The 25,009-nt window shown below is 41.3% G+C and overlaps 1 protein-coding gene across 10 annotated transcripts in view; it reads right to left on the bottom strand.

Moving 5' to 3' along the window:
• Positions 1-4,004: 4,004 nt before the first annotated feature.
• LOC109893032 (peripheral-type benzodiazepine receptor-associated protein 1) overlaps positions 4,005-25,009 on the bottom strand; it is a 176,905-nt gene continuing 155,900 nt past the window's right edge. For 5 of the 10 annotated variants that reach the window (XM_020486026.2, XM_031827001.1, XM_031827002.1 and 2 more), the window contains 6 exons: positions 23,944-24,012; positions 23,361-23,408; positions 17,253-17,365; positions 9,603-9,674; positions 9,194-9,322; positions 4,005-8,245 (listed from right to left, as the gene is read on the bottom strand). In XM_020486026.2, coding sequence (XP_020341615.1) covers positions 7,892-8,245; positions 9,194-9,322; positions 9,603-9,674; positions 17,253-17,365; positions 23,361-23,408; positions 23,944-24,012 — 785 coding nt within the window. In that variant the 3' untranslated portion in view covers positions 4,005-7,891. Of the gene's footprint in view, positions 8,246-8,770; positions 8,806-9,193; positions 9,323-9,602; positions 9,675-17,252; positions 17,366-23,360; positions 23,409-23,943; positions 24,013-25,009 lie in introns of all 10 variants that reach the window. The other 5 variants (XM_031827004.1, XM_031827010.1, XM_031827005.1 and 2 more) reach the window with 4 other exon arrangements.

Here is a 25,009-nt window from a genome sequence, read left to right as displayed (position 1 = left end):
GCATTGGCACAAAACTGATTCACAAGCTGATTTGCTCCCTATGCCTTCTATACAAAATTTAATGTCAAGGCCTTTCAAAACGGCTAACTTAAATGAAAATGAATGAACGTATTTTCTGCAAGCATTTAAAAGAAGTCAAGTGTATTTTCTAATGTGCACATTTCTGGTGCTTTGCTGTGGTGCAGGCAGCCCTCCCCCACTTCCTCCATCTCTCTCTGAGCTGAGCTGTGGGTTGCTTAGACATGAAAATATCTCGCTATGAAGCCAGCAAGAACAATGTGGGTAACAAGTCGTTTTAGATATACCATAGTGAGCCTTTCTCCAAAGGTCATCAGGGCAAAGGGGAGGAGCTATGTTATGCTACTTTATAGCATAATCCAATCCATATAGTTTAATCTTACCTATGAGAATGCCTATATACAGTATAAACATATTTATATACTGCAAATACAGTATTTCCTGTTTTCAAGAAAAGGAAAAAGAAAGCTACTGAGAGTGACATACAGTATGTGTGAAGACTACAGTGCAGGTGTAGGCCTCGCACAGGAAATAACATGTGTTTTTGTTCCAACAGGTACTTCCTGAAATAGTATTATCAGACAGTTGCACAATACCAATGCAGGTAAAGACACTGAGCAATGAATTCAAATAAATGATGCCACGTAGTGTGCTGTGGTATGTTGAGTTATTCTTTACATTTAGCATCACTACGTCAGGGGAAATATAGTATTCTTTCTAACAAATACTGTATATCTACATATATTTCAGGATGTTGTGTATCCCTTGAAATCATCTGAATTAATGTAAACTTAACAGTTTTGAAAGCATAGGTTGTCCAATAAAAGTCCTCTTGGCACAACTTACCCCCCCAGGTATGGGGTAAATAGAGCATAGGGACAGGGTAAATTGAGCCGCCTTTCTGGATTTAAGGCTACTAAGCCCATGAAACTGTCCTGTGAGATTATTGATATGTTTAGCAAGCTCAGACTCCATGCCATCAGATAAGAGCGTGTGTGCCTCTATCTAGCCTCTTTGTCAAACAGGTGCATGTTTGGTTTATTTTTTGTCATTGTACCTCTTCAGTGTCATTCGATCAATGTTTTCATTCCTTGCTGCTGCTTGAATGGACTTCTTCCCTCCTCTCACTTCCTTGGCTGCTCTTTCAAGAACCTCAAAGTGGGCAAGACCCCTGCTAGTTTGACATTTGTATACACCTGGCACGATTGTGTCTGCTCTGTAACAATAAAAATGCACTATCTTGAGTTCATCTGCATGACAAATTGCAAAAAACTATACATTTTATGCATAAAATTGACAATGTAATCATTATTTGTATGGGGTATAATGAGCCATTTGCCCAACTTGCCCCTGGCCAAATGGCACAATCATAGTTTATCTCTCTCTTCCAATTGATTCTCATCATTGAAAGTTTTCAGTTTCTCTTCTCATTTTGCAACCGTGTTATTGACAATATAAAGCAGTCTAGATTACAGATGAGAGCATGGTTTCAAAAGCCAATGGAAGAGAGAAAGGAGATAAGAGGGGATTACCATGGTTTTACACGAAAAGGAACACGAGGTTGTAAAATTATTGGGGTGATAGTAGATGTGATTAGGGGGCTAAAGTCCTGAGAGGGCCCTCAGTTTCCTAGTTGGTATATTTTATCTTTATTTAACTAGGCAAGTCAGTTAAGAACAAATTCTTATTCTCAATGACGGCCTAGGAACAGTGGGTTAACTGCCTGTACAGGGGCAGAACGACAGATTTGTACCTTGTCAGCTCGGGGATAGGAACTTGCAACCTTTCAGTTACTAGTCCAACGTTCTAACCACTAAGCTACCCTGCCGCCCCGGACGTTTACTTCATAAATGATCGTGTTTATGCACTAAAACCGTCTATTGACATGTATTGGCTCATTGACTTCCCTCCTTTGGCCTAATTTCCTACCAAGAAAGATGATCGAAGAAAGTTCTGAGGATAAAGTTGGATATGGGGCTGTGAGAGAATAGGTCTTAAATAACCAGGGTGGATTCTGGATTCAAAATGGTTTGATTTCAAAATCAACTAATACATGTAGATTAGAGGATGATGTGTCTGTTGTGTGTTTCTTCGTATGCCTGATAGGCATTGTAAAACTGCATCTGCAAGAGCGAAAGAGAGACGGAAGGAGAAGGAGAAAACGTCTGTGACTGTTAGACCTCTTCCTGTGGTTTGTACCACGTGGGCGGAGAGGTTTAAAAAGGAGACAACTTCTTCTTCTTCATCCACTTCTTCTAGGGAGGGGAGAAGACACCAGGCACCTAGACCGCTGGACAAGCTCTTCACCTTTTGTAGAGACAAAGGAGTCTTCACTCAGGTACAGTATGAACATATTGCATTAGGTAAAAAATAATGTTATTTCGTTGTGAGATGGAATAGAAATCGTCAAATTTAGGTAAGGAGAGATCATTCTAATGGGGGCCATTGTTACTAGTCCATTCACTCTCTACGACGCTAAAATGTCTGAATGTGTACAGTTGATCAATGTGTGGGGGAAAATGTATATAGTAATAGTGTGAAATCTTCATTCATGAATTTAAAAAGAAGAAACCATACCAAATGTTCACTGTAAAACATAAATGGGGATAAATTCGGGACATTTTGGAGTATTGCATTGTCTTTAGATTTCAAGTGAATAAGAAGTAGTTTACTATAACCAACAATCCTATTTGCTGTACCATTGTTAGGAGAATCGTTTTTACTTCACCTGTCTTCAGAGGGGGAAAAAGCTCACTCACGTAAGACAAAATGGCTTCCACCAGATAATGCCTCAATAGACTGATCTTAGCTGAGTACAATGGCGTTGGTATGTTGTCTGAACAGAACAATGCCATTGTACTGATCTAAGTTAGAGAAACTGACTCTGGGCGCCGTTTGAGGGAAGGGGAGGTGTTGTCTTTCCCCCTTCATTTCTACTGCCTTTGATCAACGCTAAAACTCTTCGGCATTAAGAACCTGTGCATTTTATTCTCTCTCAAATATGTGAAACTAACTGCATCATTCCTTATAACTATACAATTGCACATGACCATTACTCTATAGGAAGCTCTATAGCAATATAAAAAAATAAATCTATGACGCTTGTATGTTTCTGTAATTGAAATCTAAATATTTTATTTTATGACGTGTCTATGGCTGTAAGTTGTTACAGTATGTCTGATATTTGTTTCAAACATTGTTCCCCCCTGCTGCTGTCTTGGTTGGACCAGGTCTCTCTTGATAAATGTAGTTTCTCTCAATGAGTGTAACCTGGATAAATAAATGGGCACCATTGTTGAGGCAGGTGCAGGAGAAGAAGCGAAAGAAGTGGGAAAGGAAGACATTGGAGGAAGTACAGTGCAGTCATCCATAAAGTAGAAAGCACTACTAAACTCCTCACCACAGTGTAGTGTTTCCTACTTTATGGATGAGTGTACTGTTGGCTACGGTGACAAAGACATAGCAACCAAAATGGCGCCTGAAGAGAGAGACTGTTCACATACAGGAAGTGAGAAAAAGAGGAACCCGCTTTTTTCACATAGTGGTGGTGTGCGCAACTCAGAGTGTCACCCCCTACAGTTCACATGGGCTGTGCACCCACCCAACACTGAACAAAGCTGGAAATACCTCATGCGTCTCCTTAAAAAAATGTGAGGCACTGAATGCGTTTTCGTATTACAATTCCGAACATTAAATGTTTTAAATGTCTCAAACTGTATAGATATACTAGTTTCCATTGAACTGTAAATGGTCTGGTCCTTTAAAGAGGTCTTATCATTCTATGTTGTATCATTCTATTATTTTGATTTAGAAATGTATGATGCATATTGATAAGTCTGTATTGGTAAGGGTATTGCAAAATTTGTGCTCAATAAAGAATGAAATAAAATGTGAATTTTTTGGTATTTTCTATAACTATACTTTCATTTGCATTTTTAACACCAAGTCAAAATCAAAATTCACATAATAATCCACAGCACAACTGCTTTTTATGTGAAAATATACTTTATTCCTGTAAAAAGATCCATATTGAAAGAAATCGCCACCATTTCAAGTCAACAAGTCCTCTGTGCACTACTTCTGAGTTATTGCTCCTCAATCAACAACACTGCCTCCACATGCAAAAAAGACATCTGAAAAACAATATTAACAAAATCAAAACAAAAACATATTTACAGGTGAGCTTTTCCAAAATGGGTAATACAAACCTTAAGATACAAAAGGTAAATCTTCCCTTTGTTTTCAAAAGAAAGCATATATACAGGTCAGGAAAGACAACAAAAAGTTCCATTCTCTGTATGAAAATATGATCATACCTTATAGTCCAAAGCCCCATAGTGCCTCACTTACAGTAACTTACAGCTAGCTGTAAATTATAATACACATACACACACAGACTCCTGAAACTCCATAATACTCCACACTTGGCTTCCACTGCATCAATAATCAAATCAGATTACTAAAATATTGCAAACATAATGCCAAGTAACGTTAGACCTATACATAAATATGACGATAATAAATAAGGCCAAATATGGGTATAACAACATTATTATGCATGCAATCAATAAAGTAGTGTAAACAACATATTAAGACTAAACAGGTCTCGTAAGGCTAAATATTATGTCAACTATATCAAAATGCTTGCTAAGGGTTAAGGTCCTATTTAGATAGCAGAGCAGGAGCAGGGTAGATGTAGCCTGTGTGGAGACAGACATGGGCAGTAGTAGTACGCTCCTAAAGCTTGCAACAACAATGAATGCTACTAGCTTTCTGACTACAGATTAGAGCAGATAGATAGGGGAACATTGGTCCATTAAAGGCTGTGAAGGAATACAAATATCCACTGTAAATGCTCAGCCACTTTAAAGTACATCCCGACTCGTACAGTACAGCACTGATATATCATCTCTGCTTTCTTACCAGGATTATTCAAGGCCAGCTCAAAAGTGGCGCAACTAATGTTTCCTTGTTTTCTGCTATTCGTTATGGTCCCTTTTAATTTGTAACACTGATAGAACTATACAATTAAAATAATACATAAATAAAACTCTAAACATTCATAGCATCAAAGAAACCAGATTTGCCTCCTCCAACATCTGGAGTCAGGTGTGCTTAGACTCCGCCCTCTGCTGGGGCTAATCCAATGGGTCGCAAACAATGTTCAGAAAGTTGCAGATAAAACTGTGGCCTATAGAACAGACGTGTCTCACATAGGCTGTTATTAGGTAGACTACTATGCTGTATATTTCGAGCTATTTCACCCCAATGAACACACCCCTGGTGTTTCATGCTTGGTATCTCCTCGTTATAGTAACGGATAAAGCACCTAATGTTTTGGCAAGAATCTCCCTCTGCGGTTCAACAGACACATTTTAGTGAGAGGAGGTGGCTCAACCGAGCAGAGCTGAGTGACTAAAACTAGTTGAACCTGAGAAATGATTAACATTTAACACCAGCCCTGTATTCAACACAACACACAAATAAAACCAACTTATTACATTTACTAACTTTGCCTGTCATTTGGACACCTTCAGAAAACTATTACTGCATATTATACTGGATGGAGCAGCTGGATCAAACAATGCAGCTACAGTGCATGAGTTGAGTTGTTAACCATGGTAGAATAAAATGAACACTTCCAAACGTTTTAGTGTTCATTGTCCTTACAACACTCCTAAAATGGAGGAAAATAAACATCTACACCAAAAGAATAAGGACAGACTCAAGACAGACCCTGGATTATACTATGACAGTACAGTGACAGGAAATGACCCCATACACACCCAGACATGCGCACACACACACACCACACACACACACACACACACGAGTATGAGTTCTGTGCGCCAACGTTAGACAGAAAGGCATAGATAGGTTTCAGTCTCGCCACCGTCAGTCTCGCTTTGTCTACACACTTCAGGAGGCCATAAAATCCATCCTTCCTCACACCAAAAACACAATTTACCAAACATACTCAACTTCAACACAAAGATCTAAAATAAATTACTTTATGGTTGTCAATCGTAATGAATGGACGGAGTTGTTAAACTTCCATTCAGCTATACTGTAGTGAGCTCATAATGAGTGAAAGTGTACAGTTAACGTTAAAAACAATACTTTTGATATGAGACAGACTCACTGACCAAACTGGTGTTTAAAATACATCTATGTAGAATAGATTCCAGATCGATCTGAAAAGTGACAGGGATGAGAAACAGCAGGCAACAGATAAAGAGATGCTTTCTTCCATCCTCAGTGTAACTGACAGAGTTGGACCACAGACAGAGTTGGACCACAGGCAGACAGAGTTGGACCACAGGCAGACAGAGTTGGACCACAGGCAGACAGAGTTGGACCACAGGCAGACAGAGTTGGACCACAGGCAGACAGAGTTGGACCACAGGCAGACAGAGTTGGACCACAGGCAGACAGAGTTGAACCACGGACGGACAGAGTTGGACCACGGACAGAGTTGAACCACGGACAGAGTTGGACCACGGACAGAGTTGGACCACGGACAGAGTTGGACCACGGACAGAGTTGGACCACGGACAGAGTTGGACCACGGACAGAGTTGGACCACGGACAGAGTTGGACCACAGGCAGACAGAGTTGGACCACGGACAGACAGAGTTGAACCACGGACAGACAGAGTTGAACCACGGACAGACAGAGTTGAACCACGGACAGACAGAGTTGAACCATGGACAGAGTTGGACCACGGATAGAGTTGGACCACAGGCAGACAGAGTTGGACCACGGACAGACAGAGTTGAACCATGGACAGAGTTGCACCACGGACAGAGTTGGACCACGGATAGAGTTGGACCATAGAAAAGCTAACGATGGGGAGTCTAGAGTCTAGAGCAGCATTTGAACATCACCTCTGCATCTGTATCTGATCAACTCAAAGCAAATCCAATCCTTCCAGAGATTACTTCCAGATGAACGTCGCGTACAACCCTCACAGAGTGGTGTGGACTACTAATGGTTAACACGTATTAGGTAATTGGTGGGTATTTAGAGGCAGCCTGTAAAGCACAGCACAGGTTAGGAGTTTAAATACTTCAACATGCTCATTAGCATGCTGTCAGTGATGCTGCCACGTTTTATATATGACAATCTCTGCGTTTGAAATGGCATAATTCCCAATAAAGGGAATAGGGTGCCATTTCGGATGCAGACAAAATATGCTCCACATATAGAGCTCGCCAGCTTGTAGTCGTAAAAAAACGGAAATGAGTTACCTTTGGTTTGTTCAACCATTCCTATGGGGAAAATTAATGGGGAAATAACAGGGTTTTGGGATAAATAAATGCAGAAAATAAGGTCTGAGGTTAACACAAGCTTAGGAGATCTTATACTTTCTGTTCTATGAAATAATATCAGTCAGTTAACATAACCTTTATGAATTATGAAGCCTTTATGTGCTTTTTCCCCCAAAATAAATGCTTGAAAGTTCACAAAAAGTGACATTAGCTGATGAAGATGATCTCATTAAAAAAAAAACGTATAAGATCTCCTAAGCCTGTGTTGACCACAGATCCTATTTTCAACATTTATCCTAAAACCCTACAAAAACGTATTTAAAAACAATAATCTCCTCATAGGCTTTGTCCTACACACCATAGTGGAGTTAGTGCCTTAAAAAAAAATCCATTACTATTGATCCCTATTGACAGCTGGTATTATCAAGAAAGCCCATTGAAGCGGTATATTTAGCTGTATAATATCGGCCAAGGACAAGTTAGTGTATCTGTAGTGACAGAACACTCCAACTAAATGAACATAGACTAAGACAACGAAGACTGATAACAAACATGTAAAAGTGCTTTCAATAAGGGGGGGAGGGGGGTAAATGTCCCAAGTTTCAAACCTTCTTGCTGGATCCAAGCTTTTTGAAAAGCTTCTTCCCTTTGGAGAAGAAGCCTTTCTTTTTCTTGCCTGGTGGGGAGGCATCTGTCTGGTCTGTTTTTGAGGGGCTTTCTGGTGGAACGTGGGGTGGAGAGGTGCTGATTCTGGGGGCGGCTTGTCTTGGGGCTGGGTTGGGATAGTATGCGCCTGGGCCAGGGTCCATGGAGGGGTCTATCATGGCTGCTGCTGCGGATGGATTCAGGTCTAGGTGGTGGATGTGTGTGTGGACTGGGCCAGTCAGCCCTGTCTGTAGGGGTGAATGTGGAACCTCCTCTGGTGTTGTCTGCTCCATGGAGGTGCTCGGGCTCACCTTGGGGAGGGAAACCATGCAAACAGAGTATAAGAAAATAACACTTTCTGATCATTTGTTTCCTTATTGTTATCAGGATTCTACTGAATCTGTCTATCCAAATAAAACTGTTAAGTAACAAACTATCAACAACAATCCTACTAAGAGTCAGTAACGTACATTGTACATGAACTGATTCAACTAACATCAACACGCAACAGAGAGAACATTTGACTCTCTAAAAGCTAAACGTGTTAAAGATCAGGGAGTCTAAAAATAATCATGGAGGCCAAGGGATACAGGAGAACGGTTGGGTAGGGAATGGATAAGCGGAGAATACCCAGATGTTCAGAAATCTCAACCCATCAACACACCACCCTGGGCCTGACCTCATGAACATGGGGACCCATAAGACAGGACACTACATATACTAGTACTGGCACGGTAGGAAGGATAATGATAAAGAGTAGCACAAGACGGAGGGAGTAGGGTGCACTAGTTGCTAGCACTCTGCTGGGAGGGTGTTTCCGCCCCAGAGACACTTACGCTCAAGTCATAAAGTGCACAGTTCGTTTTTGCTTCTGCAAAAGGCCATGCAGGAAACAGAAGGAGAAAAGAAATGTAAAAACAGAACGGAAATTATAGAGACAACCAAAAAAAGACAAATGCATATAACGACTAAAAAAGCATAGATATGAAAACAAAATGAAAAGGGAATATTTTGGAAAATGGTCGATAATAAAGTGCATAGAAAGTTGGGCAGTCTTCTGCAACATCAAATGCTGTGTGGGGGATCCACCTTCACAAAAACACAAACATTTTCATGCTTCTATTTGTGCTTTGAGAGGCAACGGGCTAGAAACGTTTTTGGCAATTAGGCCATCATCAGTGTTTGGCCACAAAGCAGTTGGTGATGTACTGTACACATGTATCCACAGTGTCATAGGCGTAACCCGTACACAGACGCACCTGTAATTCTCTCCTGGGCTCTGCTAGAGGCGGGGGCTGAGGGTCAGGTGGTGGGGCTTTCCGAGGAGCCTCTGGCATAGCCTGCAGGAAGTTAGACGGGACCAGGCCTTTGTGTCCGTTCAGGTCGCCCTGGAAACACCCGTATACACATTAGACACCGACATCACATATAACCTTTACTGTAGTCAATCAAAAAAGACTGTTCATCAACTACAACAGTATTACTACTACAAGAACAACTAATGTTACTACTATCTAATCCAACAGCTTCCCTTGTCATTCAACTGGTCATGCCTTTAAAGTGTTGAAACGGTATCAAAAAGAGTGCTTACAACCTTCTCAGAGTTTTTGTTACATGAGAGATAGCTGCATTGTTCTCTTTGGAAAAGGTGTATGCTTGTACACTTACATAGAAGAAGCCATCATCGTCCATGTCACCAAACACATAAATGACGTCCCCGGCACTGAAGGTCAGCTCCGCCTGCAGAGGACGATAGAGAAGACCAGATTCAGATTAACTTTATTATCCCACCAGGGGGAAATGAATTTGGTCATGTGCTTAAAAAGACAGTACATAAAACATGGAAACACAGAATCTACACAAAGTAATTAAATGAAAGTGCTATAGCTACACATTCAAATTGAACGTGTAATTTGCTGTATACTTGAGGGACCAACAGACGATGCATTACACATATATCTCTGTTTTGATTTTCTTTTGAGCAAGTCTCTTTCCCCTTGTCTGGCTGCTGCTGTGACTGAGTACTGTCCAATGAGTACTGTCCAATTATCCTCCCCGCCGTCTTGATCAAGCGCTGAAACTTGATTTGGTCATGCACTCGCATGTTTCAAATCACGCATATCAGACCAAAGGACAGTACACTCCGCATAACAGATTTCTAGAACATGTAAGATATGGCGGTCTACATTAAAATGGTTAAATTCTGTGTTGCAATTTCTTCATCTTTGCAAAGGCACGGTCATTGTGGTCACTCTATCGACTGATTCCCCATTGATCTTCGTAGGGGGTAGTGGAGTTTTTCCTTCCAATTTAGTTTTTTTAACGTTTATTTCAAGAAAGCGCACCACTGGACGAACTGCCATTTCTCTGTCAAAACCTTGAGGAGAGGCTTGGGTCTGGGTAGAGAAAACCCACAACAGCTGTGTCATCTGCAAATTGAGAGTATTTGTGACCCGATTCAGGAAAGTAGGCATATGTCGCAAGTCACGACTTCACAGGAGGGCTGTTTGAATGTAATTTTTTATTTTTTATTGGCATAAATGCCTTCTTGAACATGTTTACTTTCATGTGCCTGAATATCAAACTTGTATACCATCTGTAAATACAAATAAAATTGTTAAAACTACGAGCCTAGTTGGTTTAGCCACAGAAAAAGCGAGCAACATTCCTGCTAGCCATGATTGGCTGAGATAATGGGTGGGCTGGACATGCCGAGAGATGTGTTTGGATTGGTCTGCCATATAGCACGCGTCTGTCTATTGGAGCTGGTCAGTATGTCTAGGTAATCGTGTAAGACGCTGATTTTTATGTATAGCGTATTAATGTATCGCGTAGTAAAACTGCATAAACCTAATGTCAAGTTAAAGTGTACTGTTAGCTAGCTAACATTATGTGTATGCTCTCCACTTTCTGGAGGACCGAGTTTTGAAATCAGTGGAATTCGAGTATGATAGCTAAGGAGATGGAGAACACCAGTCTGGATTACATTGTCAGACAGGAGATGCTTCCAACCATGATGTATACTGGTAAGATGTCTAGCAAGCAACATTTTCAGATATTACACATTTCTAATTTTGACAGAAAGTGGTTTCAAGTGTATTGTTAGCTAGCTAATGTTAGCTGGCTGGGTCGCTAGCTAACATTGTGTATGATCTTACTCTTCGTAGACACATTTGCTTGACTAATTAAAGCCATAGAACCTGGTTGGTTAGCTACCTGCAGATTCATGCAGGATAGTAACATCATGAGTTGTGATTATGGTCCATTGTTTAGCTAGCTACATGTCTTAACAAAAGACTCCATGCAAGTATGCATTTCAATAGAATGTCACCGCAACTGTTGGAAGACGTACTAGCTGGTAAATTCGCTCCGGCTATCTAACTTACTCCGATTTCAGACCACAGGTAAGATAGACTATCTAGCTAGCTACATTTTCAGATATTACACGTTTCAGATTTTGACAGAAAGTGGTTTTATTTAAAGTGTACTGTTAGTTAGTTAACAATAGCTGGCTGGGTCGCTAGCTAACATTATGTGTATGATTCTTCGAATCTCAGACACATTTGCTTGACTATAGCCATAGAACCTGGTTGGTTTGCCACCTGCAGATTCATGCAGGGTAGTAACGTCAGGAGTTGTGATTTTTTAAATTTATTTCACCTTTATTTAACCAGGTAGGCTAGTTGAGAACAAGTTCTCATTTACAACTGCGACCTGGCCAAGATAAAGCATAGCAGTGTGAACAGACAACACAGAGTTACACATGGAGTAAACAATTAACAAGTCAATAACACAGTAGGAAAAAAAAGAGTCTATAAACATTGTGTGCAAAAGGCATGAGGAGGTAGGCGAATAATTACAATTTTGCAGATTAACACTGGAGTGATAAATGATCAGATGGTCATGTGCAGGTAGAGATACTGGTGTGCAAAAGAGCAGAAATGTAAATAAATATAAACAGTATGGGGATGAGGTAGGTAAATTGGGTGGGCTATTTACCGATAGACTATGTACAGCTGCAGCGATCGGTTAGCTGCTCAGATAGCAGATGTTTGAAGTTGGTGAGGGAGATAAAAGTCTCCAACTTCAGCGATTTTTGCAATTCGTTCCAGTCACAGGCAGCAGAGAACTGGAACGAAAGGCGGCCAAATGAGGTGTTGGCTTTAGGGATGATCAGTGAGATACACCTGCTGGAGCGCGTGCTACGGGTGGGTGTTGCCATCGTGACCAGTGAACTGAGATAAGGCGGAGCTTTACCTAGCATGGACTTGTAGATGACTTGGAGCCAGTGGGTCTGGCGACGAATATGTAGCGAGGGCCAGCCGACTAGAGCATACAGGTCGCAGTGGTGGGTGGTATAAGGTGATTTAGTAACAAAACGGATGGCACTGTGATAAACTGCATCCAGTTTGCTGAGTAGAGTATTGGAAGCTATTTTGTAGATGACATCGCCGAAGTCGAGGATCGGTAGGATAGTCAGTTTTACTAGGGTAAGTTTGGCGGTGTCAGTGAAGGAGGCTTTGTATAGAAAGCCGACTCTAGATTTTATTTTAGATTGGAGATGTTTGCTATGAGTCTGGAAGGAGAGTTTACAGTCTAGCCAGACACCTAGGTACTTATAGATGTCCACATATTCTAGGTCGGAACCATCCAGGGTGGTGATGCTAGTCGGGCGTGCGGATGCAGGCAGCGAACAGTTGAAAAGCCTGCATTTGGTTCTACTAGCGTTTAAGAGCAGTTGGAGGCTACGGAAGGGTGTTGTATGGCGTTGAAGCTCGTTTGGAGGTTAGATAGCACAGTGTCCAAGGAAGGGCCGGAAGTATACAGAATGGTGTCGTCTGCGTAGAGGTGGATCAGGGAATCGCCCGCAGCAAGAGCAACATCATTGATATATACAGAGAAAAGAGTCGGCACGAGAATTGAACCCTGTGGCACCCCCATAGAGACTGCCAGAGGACAGGACAACATGCCCTCCGATTTGATACACTGAACTCTGTCTGCAAAGTAGTTGGTGAACCAGGCAAGGCAGTCATTAGAAAAACTGAGGCTACTGAGTCTGCCGATAAGAATATGGTGATTGACAGAGTCGAAAGCCTTGGCCAGGTCGATGAAGACGGCTGCACAGTACTGTCTTTTATCGATGGCGGTTATGATATCATTTTTATTTTACCTTTATTTAACCAGGCAAGTCAGTTAAGAACAAATTCTTATTTTCAATGACGGCCTAGGAACAGTGGGTTAACTGCCTGTTCAGGGGCAGGGGTTTAGTACCTTGAGCGTGGCTGAGGTGCACCCGTGACCCGCACTCGTGACCGGCTCGGAAACCAGATTGCACAGCGGAGAAGGTACGGTGGGATTCGAGATGGTCAGTGACCTGTTTGTTGACTTGGCTTTCGAAGACCTTAGATAGGCAGGGCAGGTGGATATAGGTCTGTAACAGTTTGGGTCCAGCGTGTGTCCCCCTTTGAAGAGGGGGATGACTGCAGCAGCTTTCCAATCCTTGGGAATCTCAGATGATATGAAAGAGAGGTTGAACAGGCTGGTAATAGGGGTTGCAACAATGGCGGCGGATAGTTTCAGAAATAGAGGGTCCAGATTGTCAAGCCCAGCTGATTTGTACGGGTCCAGGTTTTGCAGCTCTTTCAGAACATCTGCTATCTGGATTTGGGTAAAGGAGAACCTGGAGAGGCTTGGGCGAGTAGCTGCGGGGGGGGGGGGGGGTGGAGCTGTTGGTCCATTGTTTAGCTAGCTAACTAGCTACATGTCTTAACCAAAGACTGCACTCTACTTTTGACAAAGTATTTTCATTTCAAGTTAGCGTACTGTTAGCTAGCTAGCTATCATTAGCTGGCTGGCTTGCTAACTAACATTACACCTTGCTCTGGTATTAATTGTTTACCTAGCTAGCTATCTAGCTACATTTCTTAACAAAATACTCTCGTCTTAGTGTGCCAGAGCACAGAATCACTGATTAATTTTTGAATGCTCAACACCCATTGAATATATCCAGTGTCAGTAAAAGTCGGCAATAAAAGCATAATTAAATTGTTGCCAGCAGCACAATTACAGTCACCAACGCTCTGGATAACATGAAATCTGCCTAACCAGCTCTGCTAGGTGGAGTAAAATGGTCAGAGTGAGAGAACACTCTCATTATGTGTCTGGAAGTAGCTAGCCAATGTTAGCCAGTTAGCTTGGGTACTTGACTGTCGTTGTGAGGTCAGAGCTTTCGGAACAACACTACTTATTGGGCAGAGCATCCAGTGTGCGCTCTGAATTTACGAATGGACAATCTGACAGCACAGTTGCAGTCACCAACATTCTGGATAACATAACAACCTAACCAGCTCTACTAGGGTGAGTAATGTTCAGTGAGCTGTTCTTGCTCTCTTAGATGTCTGGAAGTAGCTGGAAAGTTAGTACAGAACGCACGGATCAACCCTTAAAGAGATGGGTAGAGCTAAGGCTTAAGAGGGTGTGAACAATGCTGAATGGGTGTAGACAAAACGGCTCTCCAATAGTAATACCACGATTTTCTCAAAAGTGAGTTCACAAGTTGATCAACTTTCAAAGCAGAATTCCTTTCCCATTGCTTCCTCAAATGCAGTTTATTATATACCATTTTGTAGTTCTGAGTTACTACTTTCATCCAATGTAAAATAAAAAATAAAAAAATAAAATTCAAATGTTGCTACATAAGACCGAATCCAGGTGGTGAGTCACATTTGTGGGCTGAGTCAGAGGCTTGACAATCATTTGTGTACAGTGTGTACAGTATTGGTGAAAGCACGCAACCTTGAGGGGCTTCCGCATGAACCGTTCTAGATGTAGAGATGGCGGAGTTAAACTTCACTTGTTGAGTACAGTTCACAAGGAAACTATTAATCCACTTGATCAGTAGAGTTGACACCCAAATTCACCAGATTATCCACCAGTAGGTGTGGTTGGATGGTGTTAAACGCGCTACTGAAGTCAATGAATAACATTTTCTCTAGGCTATTTGCCTTTTCTTAATGTTTGTAGATATTGTTCAACATGACCAGTAACGCATCATCAACACCCTGGAGACACGGCATCTAATTGGGATGAGAAACCAGAGAGAATTTGTTTTTTCAAAAAATGTCATAGGTCAAGATGTCAAGGCTACAGGGCGTAAATCGTTATTTTCTTTTGGCCTGTTGTTTTTAGCTACTGGGACAATCAGCAACTTATTCCATAAGTCTGGAATTATCCCACTGTCCAGTGACAGCTGGAACAGCTTCTGGAACGGTAATGCGAGCTGGTCTGCGCATGCCTGAAGTGCCTTGTTGCTAACGCCGTCTGGACCATATGATTTTCGTGGGTTGACACGTTGAAAGTATTGCTTGACGTCATTCACAGAGATCTGTAAAATTAACAGCTGGTATGCTGTCTATACTGTCAAAGGAGACTTTTCTCTGCGATGTAAAATCACACGTCAAACCTATAATAGAAACTGTCCAAATAATTTGCAAAAGTAAGATCATTTGACGGTCATACAATGTTATTGGTTTGTAGCCTGTGATGGTTTTATAGCCCTTGCCAGGCTTTCCTACTGTCCTTGAAAAGGTTTTCTAATGTGTCTGTGTTGGCTGCCTTGCACTTCTTGATTTTGCTTGATTTTTCCTTTACTGACACCTGATTTAAACACTTGTTTTTTCTGATTGAGGAGCTCTTTTAATTCCAGAGTTTACCCACAATGTGGAACATGTTGACTTTATTTTGGGAATAACGAGATCCTCACAGAAACTAATGTACTCAGAGACAGTATCCGCTGCCTCTTCCAGGTCATCAGCGCTGTCCATCAGGACCACCCAGTCAGTGGACTCAAAACAGTCCTGCAGGGCTTCAGTAGCTTCACGAGTCCAGCTTTCAATCTCCACCTTTTTAGCCTCTCACTGCAAACACGGTTTGGGTAGTGCCTTGGAAAAATACGCACCTGGGATGTTACCATAACAGAGGTCCAGACAGGCTTCATTTTGGGTAGAACATGTAACATATTGCTAAATGTTCAGATAGAATGCACATGTTACATTTTCCCACAATTAGCTTTACTGCTTCAGGTGACTCTGTCTCAGCCTGGGATACAAGTTTATGGATCAAGCCATGGATCAAGTTGGCAGCTATTTGGGTGTCAATGGTTACAATAGGACTACAGTAGGCAGTACCCTCGTTAAGTTACAGTTTTAACAGTGGTCAAGTAGGCTACTGTGACTATTTGATCATAATGTAGGCCAACCAGAATGGCCTACCATCAAAAACAATGGAAAAAATGTATTCCATAACATTTTAACATGGAAATAGCTGTTCTATTATTCAACCTACAGTAGCAGCCAATGTGTGTGGTTCAATGTAGGTCTACATTCCATGAAACTTGTTTATCTGTTTTTCCACTTGTCCTTCAGACAAGGTGGCTGAACATTTTGTGTTGTTTGATGCAAGAAACCACTTCACAAAATAAAACACATCATTATTCCCATACCATTATTACAGAGAATCAGACTAATTATGCTACCCTCTGCCTATTGGCTACTTAGCTTATTCAAACCTGTCTCAAAATACAATACTACCCCTTTAAGACAAAAAAACGCTCTTTACTAAAATTTTCAAAGATGGCTAGAAATGCACGTTTAGTGTTCTTGTAGGAAGAAATCACTCCCCCGTTGCAGGGGAGTGAACTATAACTGGGCTAATAACTCACTAACTAGCAAATTATATGAACAAATGTGCACACGTTGCTACTTGTAGCTCTCGCTTTGATCTCTAAACAAACACACTCACGACTGCTCATGCTATAAACACAGTCCAGTTCAAAGTGAATGGCACAGATCAATATTTGGCAATGTTCTGTTTGCATATAGGCCTAGTGCAGCTCTGATTGGTTATGGCACACTGTAGAATACTGGCCTGAGTCGTGCCTGTCAATGCAATAGAATCCTACTCCAATGTGCTTTGCCTACAACAAAATCTCTTGGATAGTTCATTTTGTTTCGGGTACTGTACGTTGCATTCAAAGTGGCTAATATTGCATTGATTCGATCACATTTCCCACAGTAAAAGGAAATATTGATAGGTGTTAACTAACAGAGAAAACTCTAGAAAGTTGAGTGAAGTTCAATCTTCTGCTTCTCAGCATCAACTGATCTTTCTTCTGCACGGCAGTTCCGGGGAACATTGCAAACAATAGAACGTTATTGTTACAGCTTTATTGTCAATTGAATCAGAAATGTGTACTTTGCTCTTTTAAAAATGTTACTATAACACAAGCCTTTTTGTTACAGGGACCATCATGTCGCTTACCTCAATGTCAGCGTTGGGAGAACTCTCTCGAGGGTCGTAGTCAAAGATGGCCTTCATCTTGCGATGAACGGGACCTGCTGGGTTCGCCATGGCAACACCAGATTGGCTGGGATCTGTCGATCCAACACAGAAATACAGAGTCAAATTTCGGACCAGATTTTTTACCATTTCTGAGTGGCACACCCTGTTCAGTTGAACCTCCATGTCAGCATGCAGTTCATAGTAACTCAGAATCATGCAGTGCATAGCTAGCTTCACACCATCACAGGGAAAACCAAGATTAAAAGATTAACAATAGCAGTGGTTGGCTTTGATGATGATGTTTTTGGCCCATTTCCTTGCAGGCAAGCAAGATGGTGAGGGTCACATAAGAGTCACGCCAGTTTAGCCTGTTTTCACTCAACAGTTAGTGAACTGTAATTGCAAAACATGAAAAGACATGAGAGTTCATGTGGTGATGTCACTTAGAAAAGAAATGAAACAGGGTTAGGAGGATAATGGAGATGGAGAAGAGGGAAATGCATTTAAGGAGATCATCATCATCATTATCACCACCAGGCAAGCAGACAATGTTTCCCCTAAGTTTCATTTCCAGCAGTGGTGGCAGAAGTAGCGAGGAGGAGGGGGTGAGGGGGGAAAATCAAGGACAGTTTAATTTAATTTCAATGACATCCCCAGTCAAGTCTATATTAACCCCAAAAATGATTTAGCTAGTGTAACGTTACTGTATTTTAGCTAACAATTATTATAGTACATTCGGAAAATATTTCTGGCCCCTTCACTTTTTCCACATTTTGTTACAGCCTTATTCTCAAAATGTTCCCCCTCAATCTACATACAATATCCCATAATGACAAAGCAAAAACAGGTTATTACAAATGTTTGCAAATGTATAAAAAAAAAAGGAAATATCACATAAGTATTCAGACCCTTTACTCAGTACTTTGTTGAAGCACCCTTGGCAGCGATTACAGCCTCGAGTCTTCTTGGGTATGGCACTACAAGCTTGGCGCACCTGTATTTGGAGAGTTTCTCACATTCTTCTCTGCAGATCCTCTCAAGCTCTGTCAGGTTAGATGGGGAGCGTAGCTGCACAGCTATTTTCAGGTTTCTCCAGAGATGTTCAAGTTCCTCATGGTCAGAGTCCTCCTAGCGGGCTGTCATGTGCCTTTTACTGAGGACTGGCTTCCCTCTGGTCACTCTACCATAAAGGCCTGATTGGTGGAGTGCTGCAGAGATGGTTGTCCTTCTGGAAGGTTCTCCCATCTTCACAGAGGAACTCTGGAGCTCTGTCAGAGTGACCAGCAGGGTTCTTGGTCACCTCCCTGACCAAGGCTCTTCTCCCCCGATTGCTTAGTTTGGCCTGGCGGCCAGCTCTAGCAAAGTACTGGTGGTTACAAACTTCTTCCATTAAAGAATGATGGAGGCCACTGTGTTCTTGGGAACCTTCATTTTTGGTACCCTTCCCCAGAACTGTACATCAACACAATCCTGTTTCAAAGCTCTACGGACAATTCCTTCAACCTCATGGCTTGGTTTTTGCTCTGACATGCATTGTCAACTGTGGGACCTTATATAGACAGCTGTGTGCCTTTACAAATCATGTCAAATTAATTGAATTTACCACAGGTGGACTTCAATCAAGTTGTAAAAATATCTCAAGGAAACAGGATGCACCTGAGCTCAATTTCTAGTCTCATAGCAAAGGGTTTGAATACTTATGTAAATAAGGTATCTGTTTTTTATTTTCAATCAATTTGCAAACATTTCTAAAAACCTGATAGCTTGTAATCCTGGAAGTGGAGCCAACTCTATCTAGCTAGTTACCTTGAAGGTTTTTCGGATGACCTGATGAGAATCTGAGGAAGATCTGTAACTTGATGTCACTCTGATGTTGAAAGCTTGTCTCGGCAGAAATGTTAATTATTTGTATTATTCTTATTGGGAGTGGCGGAACGCCACTGCTAAATTAATATAGGATTAATATAGGAGAAACACAGACAGACCTTGGTGGCAGCAGGATAAGGGCTGAGACAGATTTAGAGAGGTCGCATGTTAATGATGTCATCAAGAGTAATGCATGGGTCGTTCCACAAAATGAGTCCCGTTAGAGTCCCTTTGATATTGTAAGTAGAAATTGTGCACCAATATTGAATTTTAAAAGATGGTTATATATTAAATGAAGTGTCCTGTAATATAGACCACATGGAACATTCGATAAATCTGATATTTTATATGAATTAAGACTTTCTAGTGCCAAATTCAGCATTTTGACGTGCCCCTGGGCAGCCTCTGTTACTTATAGGAATATTTTAACCCACTTAACCATAACATTTCTCCAAGTTTTCACAATCACTGTAAAGCCCTAGTTGTTTGGAAGCTAAAGAATTACTTGTATTAATGTCTACATTTGTATGACAAGCATTTTCCATTATAGACATCTTAATGCACACTTTTAAATTATATCAAATGAACTGAAAATAACAGTTACAAAAATTATATATAAAAACAATATTATTCCATAAAATATATATATTTTTAGGGATGCATGATATATCGGTGAACATATCGGAATTGGCCGATATTAGCTAAAAATGCCAACATCGGTATCTAGTTTAACGCCGATGCTAAAAACCGATGTCAAAGCTGCCATGCATACCTATATAACGTTGGTACATGACGTAATGACGCCACATATAATTTTGCGCTACACTTGCAACACAGCATTCCTAACCTAGCCCACAATGTCTGCTGTGTGGATCAAGCAGTCAACAAGTCGAGCAGTCATATGAAACAGTAAGAACATTTCAGTGAGACAACTCAAAGGCGAAATCCATTAAAGCCAAGATAATGGAATTCATTGCCCTTGACAATCAATCGTTCTCTGTTGTGGGTGATGTTGGCTTTCGCCGACTGGTCAAGCACCGGTACACACTACCAAGTGCGCTATTTTTCAGATGTTGCCCTACCGGAGTTACACAGTAATAGCGTCACTGCTATTAGCTTCACGACATACATAATACACACATACTATGGAACGCCGTTTGGGTCTTTGTGCATCAAAAAGGATACAGTAGCACTGTCAAAGTAGTACAAAAAAAGTCTGCAAACATGCAAACACCGGCCACGAACGATGCATTTACAATACCATGTTGGTAATAAAGCATCATTTGTTCGACAGCAACTTCTGGGGTACCTAGCTAGCACCAATACAACAAGCCTGAAAACAATGACCAGTAGAAACTGCAGTCATGTTCATTATTCTTAGCAATGATTTAGGAATCCTTGTAAGTGTTAGCTAGGTTGCCACTTGTTGTTCGCCTACTGAAATTGAAATTCATTTCATGAAAAAAATAGCTATCCAGCTATCCAGTTGCCCAAAGCTAACGTTATAAGCAGCCAGCTAGCTTCATCTGGTTAGTGAGGCTCGACCGGACCGGGTTATGTGCTGTGAAGCTAGCCACAATAAGGATTATGCACAATAGTGGAATTTGCGGTTTGCCTTCAAAATAAATATATGTCATTGACAGTGATGCAAATGAATACAAATAGTAGAATTATGCCATACTTTTATTTTGAAGGCTAACCAAAAATCCACTATTGTGGCTAATCCTTACTGTGGCTAGCTTCATATGGATGGGTCCGACCACCATTAATCAAATAAGAACTGTCTTATAAATTAGGGTTATTTTAGATGATGGCACCTAGCTATGTAGTTAGCTAGCTAACTACAGCTACTGAAACAAAACTGTCATTTTGCTATGTTTTTGGGGAAAAACAGTGTTTGCATCCATAAGCTATCTAGGCACTGCAGGTGCGCGAGGCAACTTTACCAGCATCATAGCATACGTATGGATGCATCGTTGTGACATATGAAATACGAGTGATAGTTATTACACATTGATTACACTATGTAAAAAACGTATGAATGCGTCAGTGTGGGGGGGTCAGTGTGGTGTGTAACCTTTATTTAACTTGGCAAGTCAGTTAATATCAAATTCTTATTGACAATGATGGCCTACCCTGGCCAAACCCGGACGATACTGGGCCAATTGTGCGCTGCCCTATGGGACTTCCAATCACGGCCGAATGTGATAGAGCCTGGATTCGAACCAGGGACTGCCTCTTGCACTGAGATGCAGTGCCTTAGACCGCCGCGTCCATGTGTGTGTTAACTATTTAATTGTACTAGAATGCTTAAGGCCCCTAAAATTTTAAATATCGGTTATCGTTTTTTGGGGGGGCAAGGAAAATATCGGATATATATCGGTGCCTCATTATATTTTTTTATTGAGTACTAATGTTACTGCTCCACAACAATACTTAAATATACTGACCAAAAATATAAAAACACAAGATGCAACACTTTCTAAGATTTTACATCAGTCAATTGAAATAAATTCATTAGGCCCTAATCTATGGATTTCACATGACTAGGAATACACATATGCATCTGTTGGTCACAGATACCTTTAAAAAAAAGGTAGGTGCGTAGATCAGATAACTAGTCAGTATCTGCTGTGACCACCATTTGCCTCAGGCAGCGCGACACATCTCCTTCGCATTGAGTTGATCAGGCTGATGATTGTGGCCTGTGGAATGCTGTCCCATACCTCTTCAATGGCTGTTTGAAATTGCTGGATATTGGCGGGAACTGGAACACACAGTCATAGAGCATCCCAAACATGCTCAACGGGTGACATGTCAGGTGAGTATGCAGGCCATGGAAGAACTGGGACATTTTCAGCTTCCAGGAATTGTGTACAGATGGGGCCGTGCATTACCATGCTGAAACATGAGGTGATGGAGGCACAACAATGGGCCTTAGGATCTCATTACGGTATCACTGTGCATTCAAATTCCCATCGATAAAAGGCAATTGTGTTTGTTGTCCGTAGCTTATGCCTGCCCATACCATAACCCCATCATCACTATGGGGCACTTTGTTCAGTGTTGACATCAGCAAACCGCTCTCCCACACCACGCCATACACGTGGTCTGCAGTTGTGAGGCCGGTTGGACGTACTGTCAAATTCTTTAAAACAACGTTGGAGGCAGCTTATGGTAGAGGAATGAACATTCAATTCCCTGGCAACAGTTCTGGTGGACAATCCTGCAGTCAACAGACCAATTGCCAATTCTGGCATTGTGTTGTGTGACAAAACTGCACATTTTAGAGTGGCCTTTTGTTGTCTCCAGCACAAGGTCCACCTGTGTAATGATCATGCTGTTTAATCAGTCTCTTGATATGCCACACCAGTCAGGTGGATGGATTATCTTGGCAAAGAAGAATTGCTCACTAAGAGCGATGTAAACAAATTTGGGCAATTTCTGGGATCATTTATTTCAGCTCATGAAACATGGGACCAACAGTTTACATGTTGCATTTTTATTTTTGTTCATTGTACATAGAATTTTGTCCTTGAAACATTTTATTGAAATACTGTAGAATTCCATTAATTCCTATGGAGGACTGCTCCTTCTGGGGAGTGCTAATATTGCATACAGTGGCTTCAAGCTTCTCATTGGCCATTACATAGCATCAGCAATCAACGGTTTATACACATTATTGGTGTCGAAGCAGGTGAGCTGGTTCTACTCCTTTTGGACATTTCCTGGTGTTTTGGTCAAGCATAAGTCATCAACCCTGTTACCCATAGATAGACAGGCTAAACATGTTATAACAACTTAAATTTTTGTGTGATTCCTGTTACACATAACAATATTCTATTCCCCCAGACGCAAGGCGATTTCTGGCTGATTTAAGATGAAAGATGACTATGTTACTTTATTTGACACTTACTATATAAATGGGAAAACATGTTTTTTATTGAACATGTTCTCTTGATGGCAGAATGTAAACAATTGGTGAATGTTTTTTTGCACAAAGTTACACTACCCAAAAGGTACTCATTTCATGGATCGACTCACTTGCAGGTATCAGGTGGAGGCTAGAGCAGTTAGAGAAATGTTTAGAGAGGTCTCATTATGATGATGTCATGTGTATCTTGTCTAATACATGCAGGTTTTCAGTCGATGCTAGAGCGGGCATCCCTTCATGCTTGTGAGGCAGAAAGAGAGAGAGCCAATGATGGATACATTACAAACCTTGACTGGAGGATTCTAAGCTATCCTCCCATATTGCAGTAGACTCAACTGGAAGAGTAGATAGGGATGGGAGTGGGGTAGGGTAGGGTGGGGAGAGAGAAGCAGGTTAAAGCATTTCACTCTGGTCCTAATTGGCTCTGACACACTCAGTAGTACAACCAAACCAAAACGTAGAAACCAAAGCCAACCCTAGAGAGAGCAGCCTGAGGCCAGATATGATATCAGACAGTCACACAGGAGTAGACAGAGGCACAGATAGATGGAGGAGATCAGAGGGGATGCTGAAGAGTGGGACCGCACTGAAACTATGGCAACTCCTATATCCAAATGCTTTAACCATGCATATAAGTGCATTAATAAAAGTGTTAGGCCTAATTTTCAACAACAAAAAAACGACCTACTACATCTCAGTCTATGGCAGATCATTATAATGTTCTGTATATTTAATACTGTGAATCCACAAATCCCCTCTGGTCAGTGAGCAAGAAGGAGTGTGATAGAGAGAGAAAAAAAGGGAAGAGTGGGCAAGAGGGAAGGAGAAAGGAGAGAGAGAAAGCCAGTCAGCAGCGACAGCGAGACACACCTTTCTTGGATCGTCTCGGTTTCGGCGGTGGGACAGGCCGACGCGGAAGCTTTGCATGTGAGCGAGTGCCTTTATGGAGTTTTAAAAAGGGAAACCAAATTTGAAACCATAAAGAAAAACACAGACAGACAGAGACACCAAATCGTGAAGAAGCAGACCAGACAAGAGACAGAATGAGTTTTGAAGGCCGTAAAAAGCCATTTTAAAAACCAACCAACCAAAAATAATAAAAAGCTAAACAGAACACAGCAGGTGAGACCAAGTGGAAGTGAAAGGGCTAAAACATCTGCAGAGATCATTGTGGGGGAACGATAAGCAGGAAATAGAAGCACATTGTTTGTCAGCTTGATCTAGTTGGCAGGGTGGGTAATGCTGTGTGTGGTTCCTGAGGGTGTGTGTGCGCCTGTGTGTGTGTTTGTGGGGGTCCAAAGCAATTAGCCCCCAGAGCTTATTACACTAACTAAAGTGATTTGCATGAAACAGAGTCGATGAAAAACTAAAAGAGAATTAAGCTTGGCAAAAGCTGAAGCTGGGATGATTATCCTAAAACAGTCAGTGACACAATCAAGTCTAAGTGAAGACAAACTACGAGAGCATACAAAGCAGATCGGCTGAACTACAGAGGGGTATCCTACGAATCAGGTTTGAAGAGACAGTGAGATAACTTTGGTTAACTCTGAGTTCAATGTGGGATACCCAGTCATACGAATGTGGCTCACTTTTTAGTCAGGTACAGAACAAGTATTTGATATAATGCCGATTTTGCAGGTTTTCCTACTTACAAAGCATGTAGAGGTCTGTAATTTTTATCATAGGTACACTTCAACTGTGAGAGATGGAATCTAAAACAAAAATCCAGAAAATCACATTATGATTTTTAAGTATAAAATCAAATGAATTAGCATTTTATTGCATGACATAAGTATTTGATCACCTACCAACCAGTAAGAATTCCAGCTCTCACAGACCTCTTGTTCTCCACTCATTACCTGTATTAAATGCACCTGTTTGAATTTGTTACCTGTATAAAAGACACCTGTCCACACACTCAATCAAACAGACTCCA

This window comes from Oncorhynchus kisutch, linkage group LG6 (assembly GCF_002021735.2).
Source record: "Oncorhynchus kisutch isolate 150728-3 linkage group LG6, Okis_V2, whole genome shotgun sequence".
NCBI lineage: Eukaryota > Metazoa > Chordata > Actinopteri > Salmoniformes > Salmonidae > Oncorhynchus > Oncorhynchus kisutch.
The sequence above is the reverse complement of the archived record's forward strand: the minus strand, read 5'-3'. Positions and strand labels throughout refer to the sequence as shown.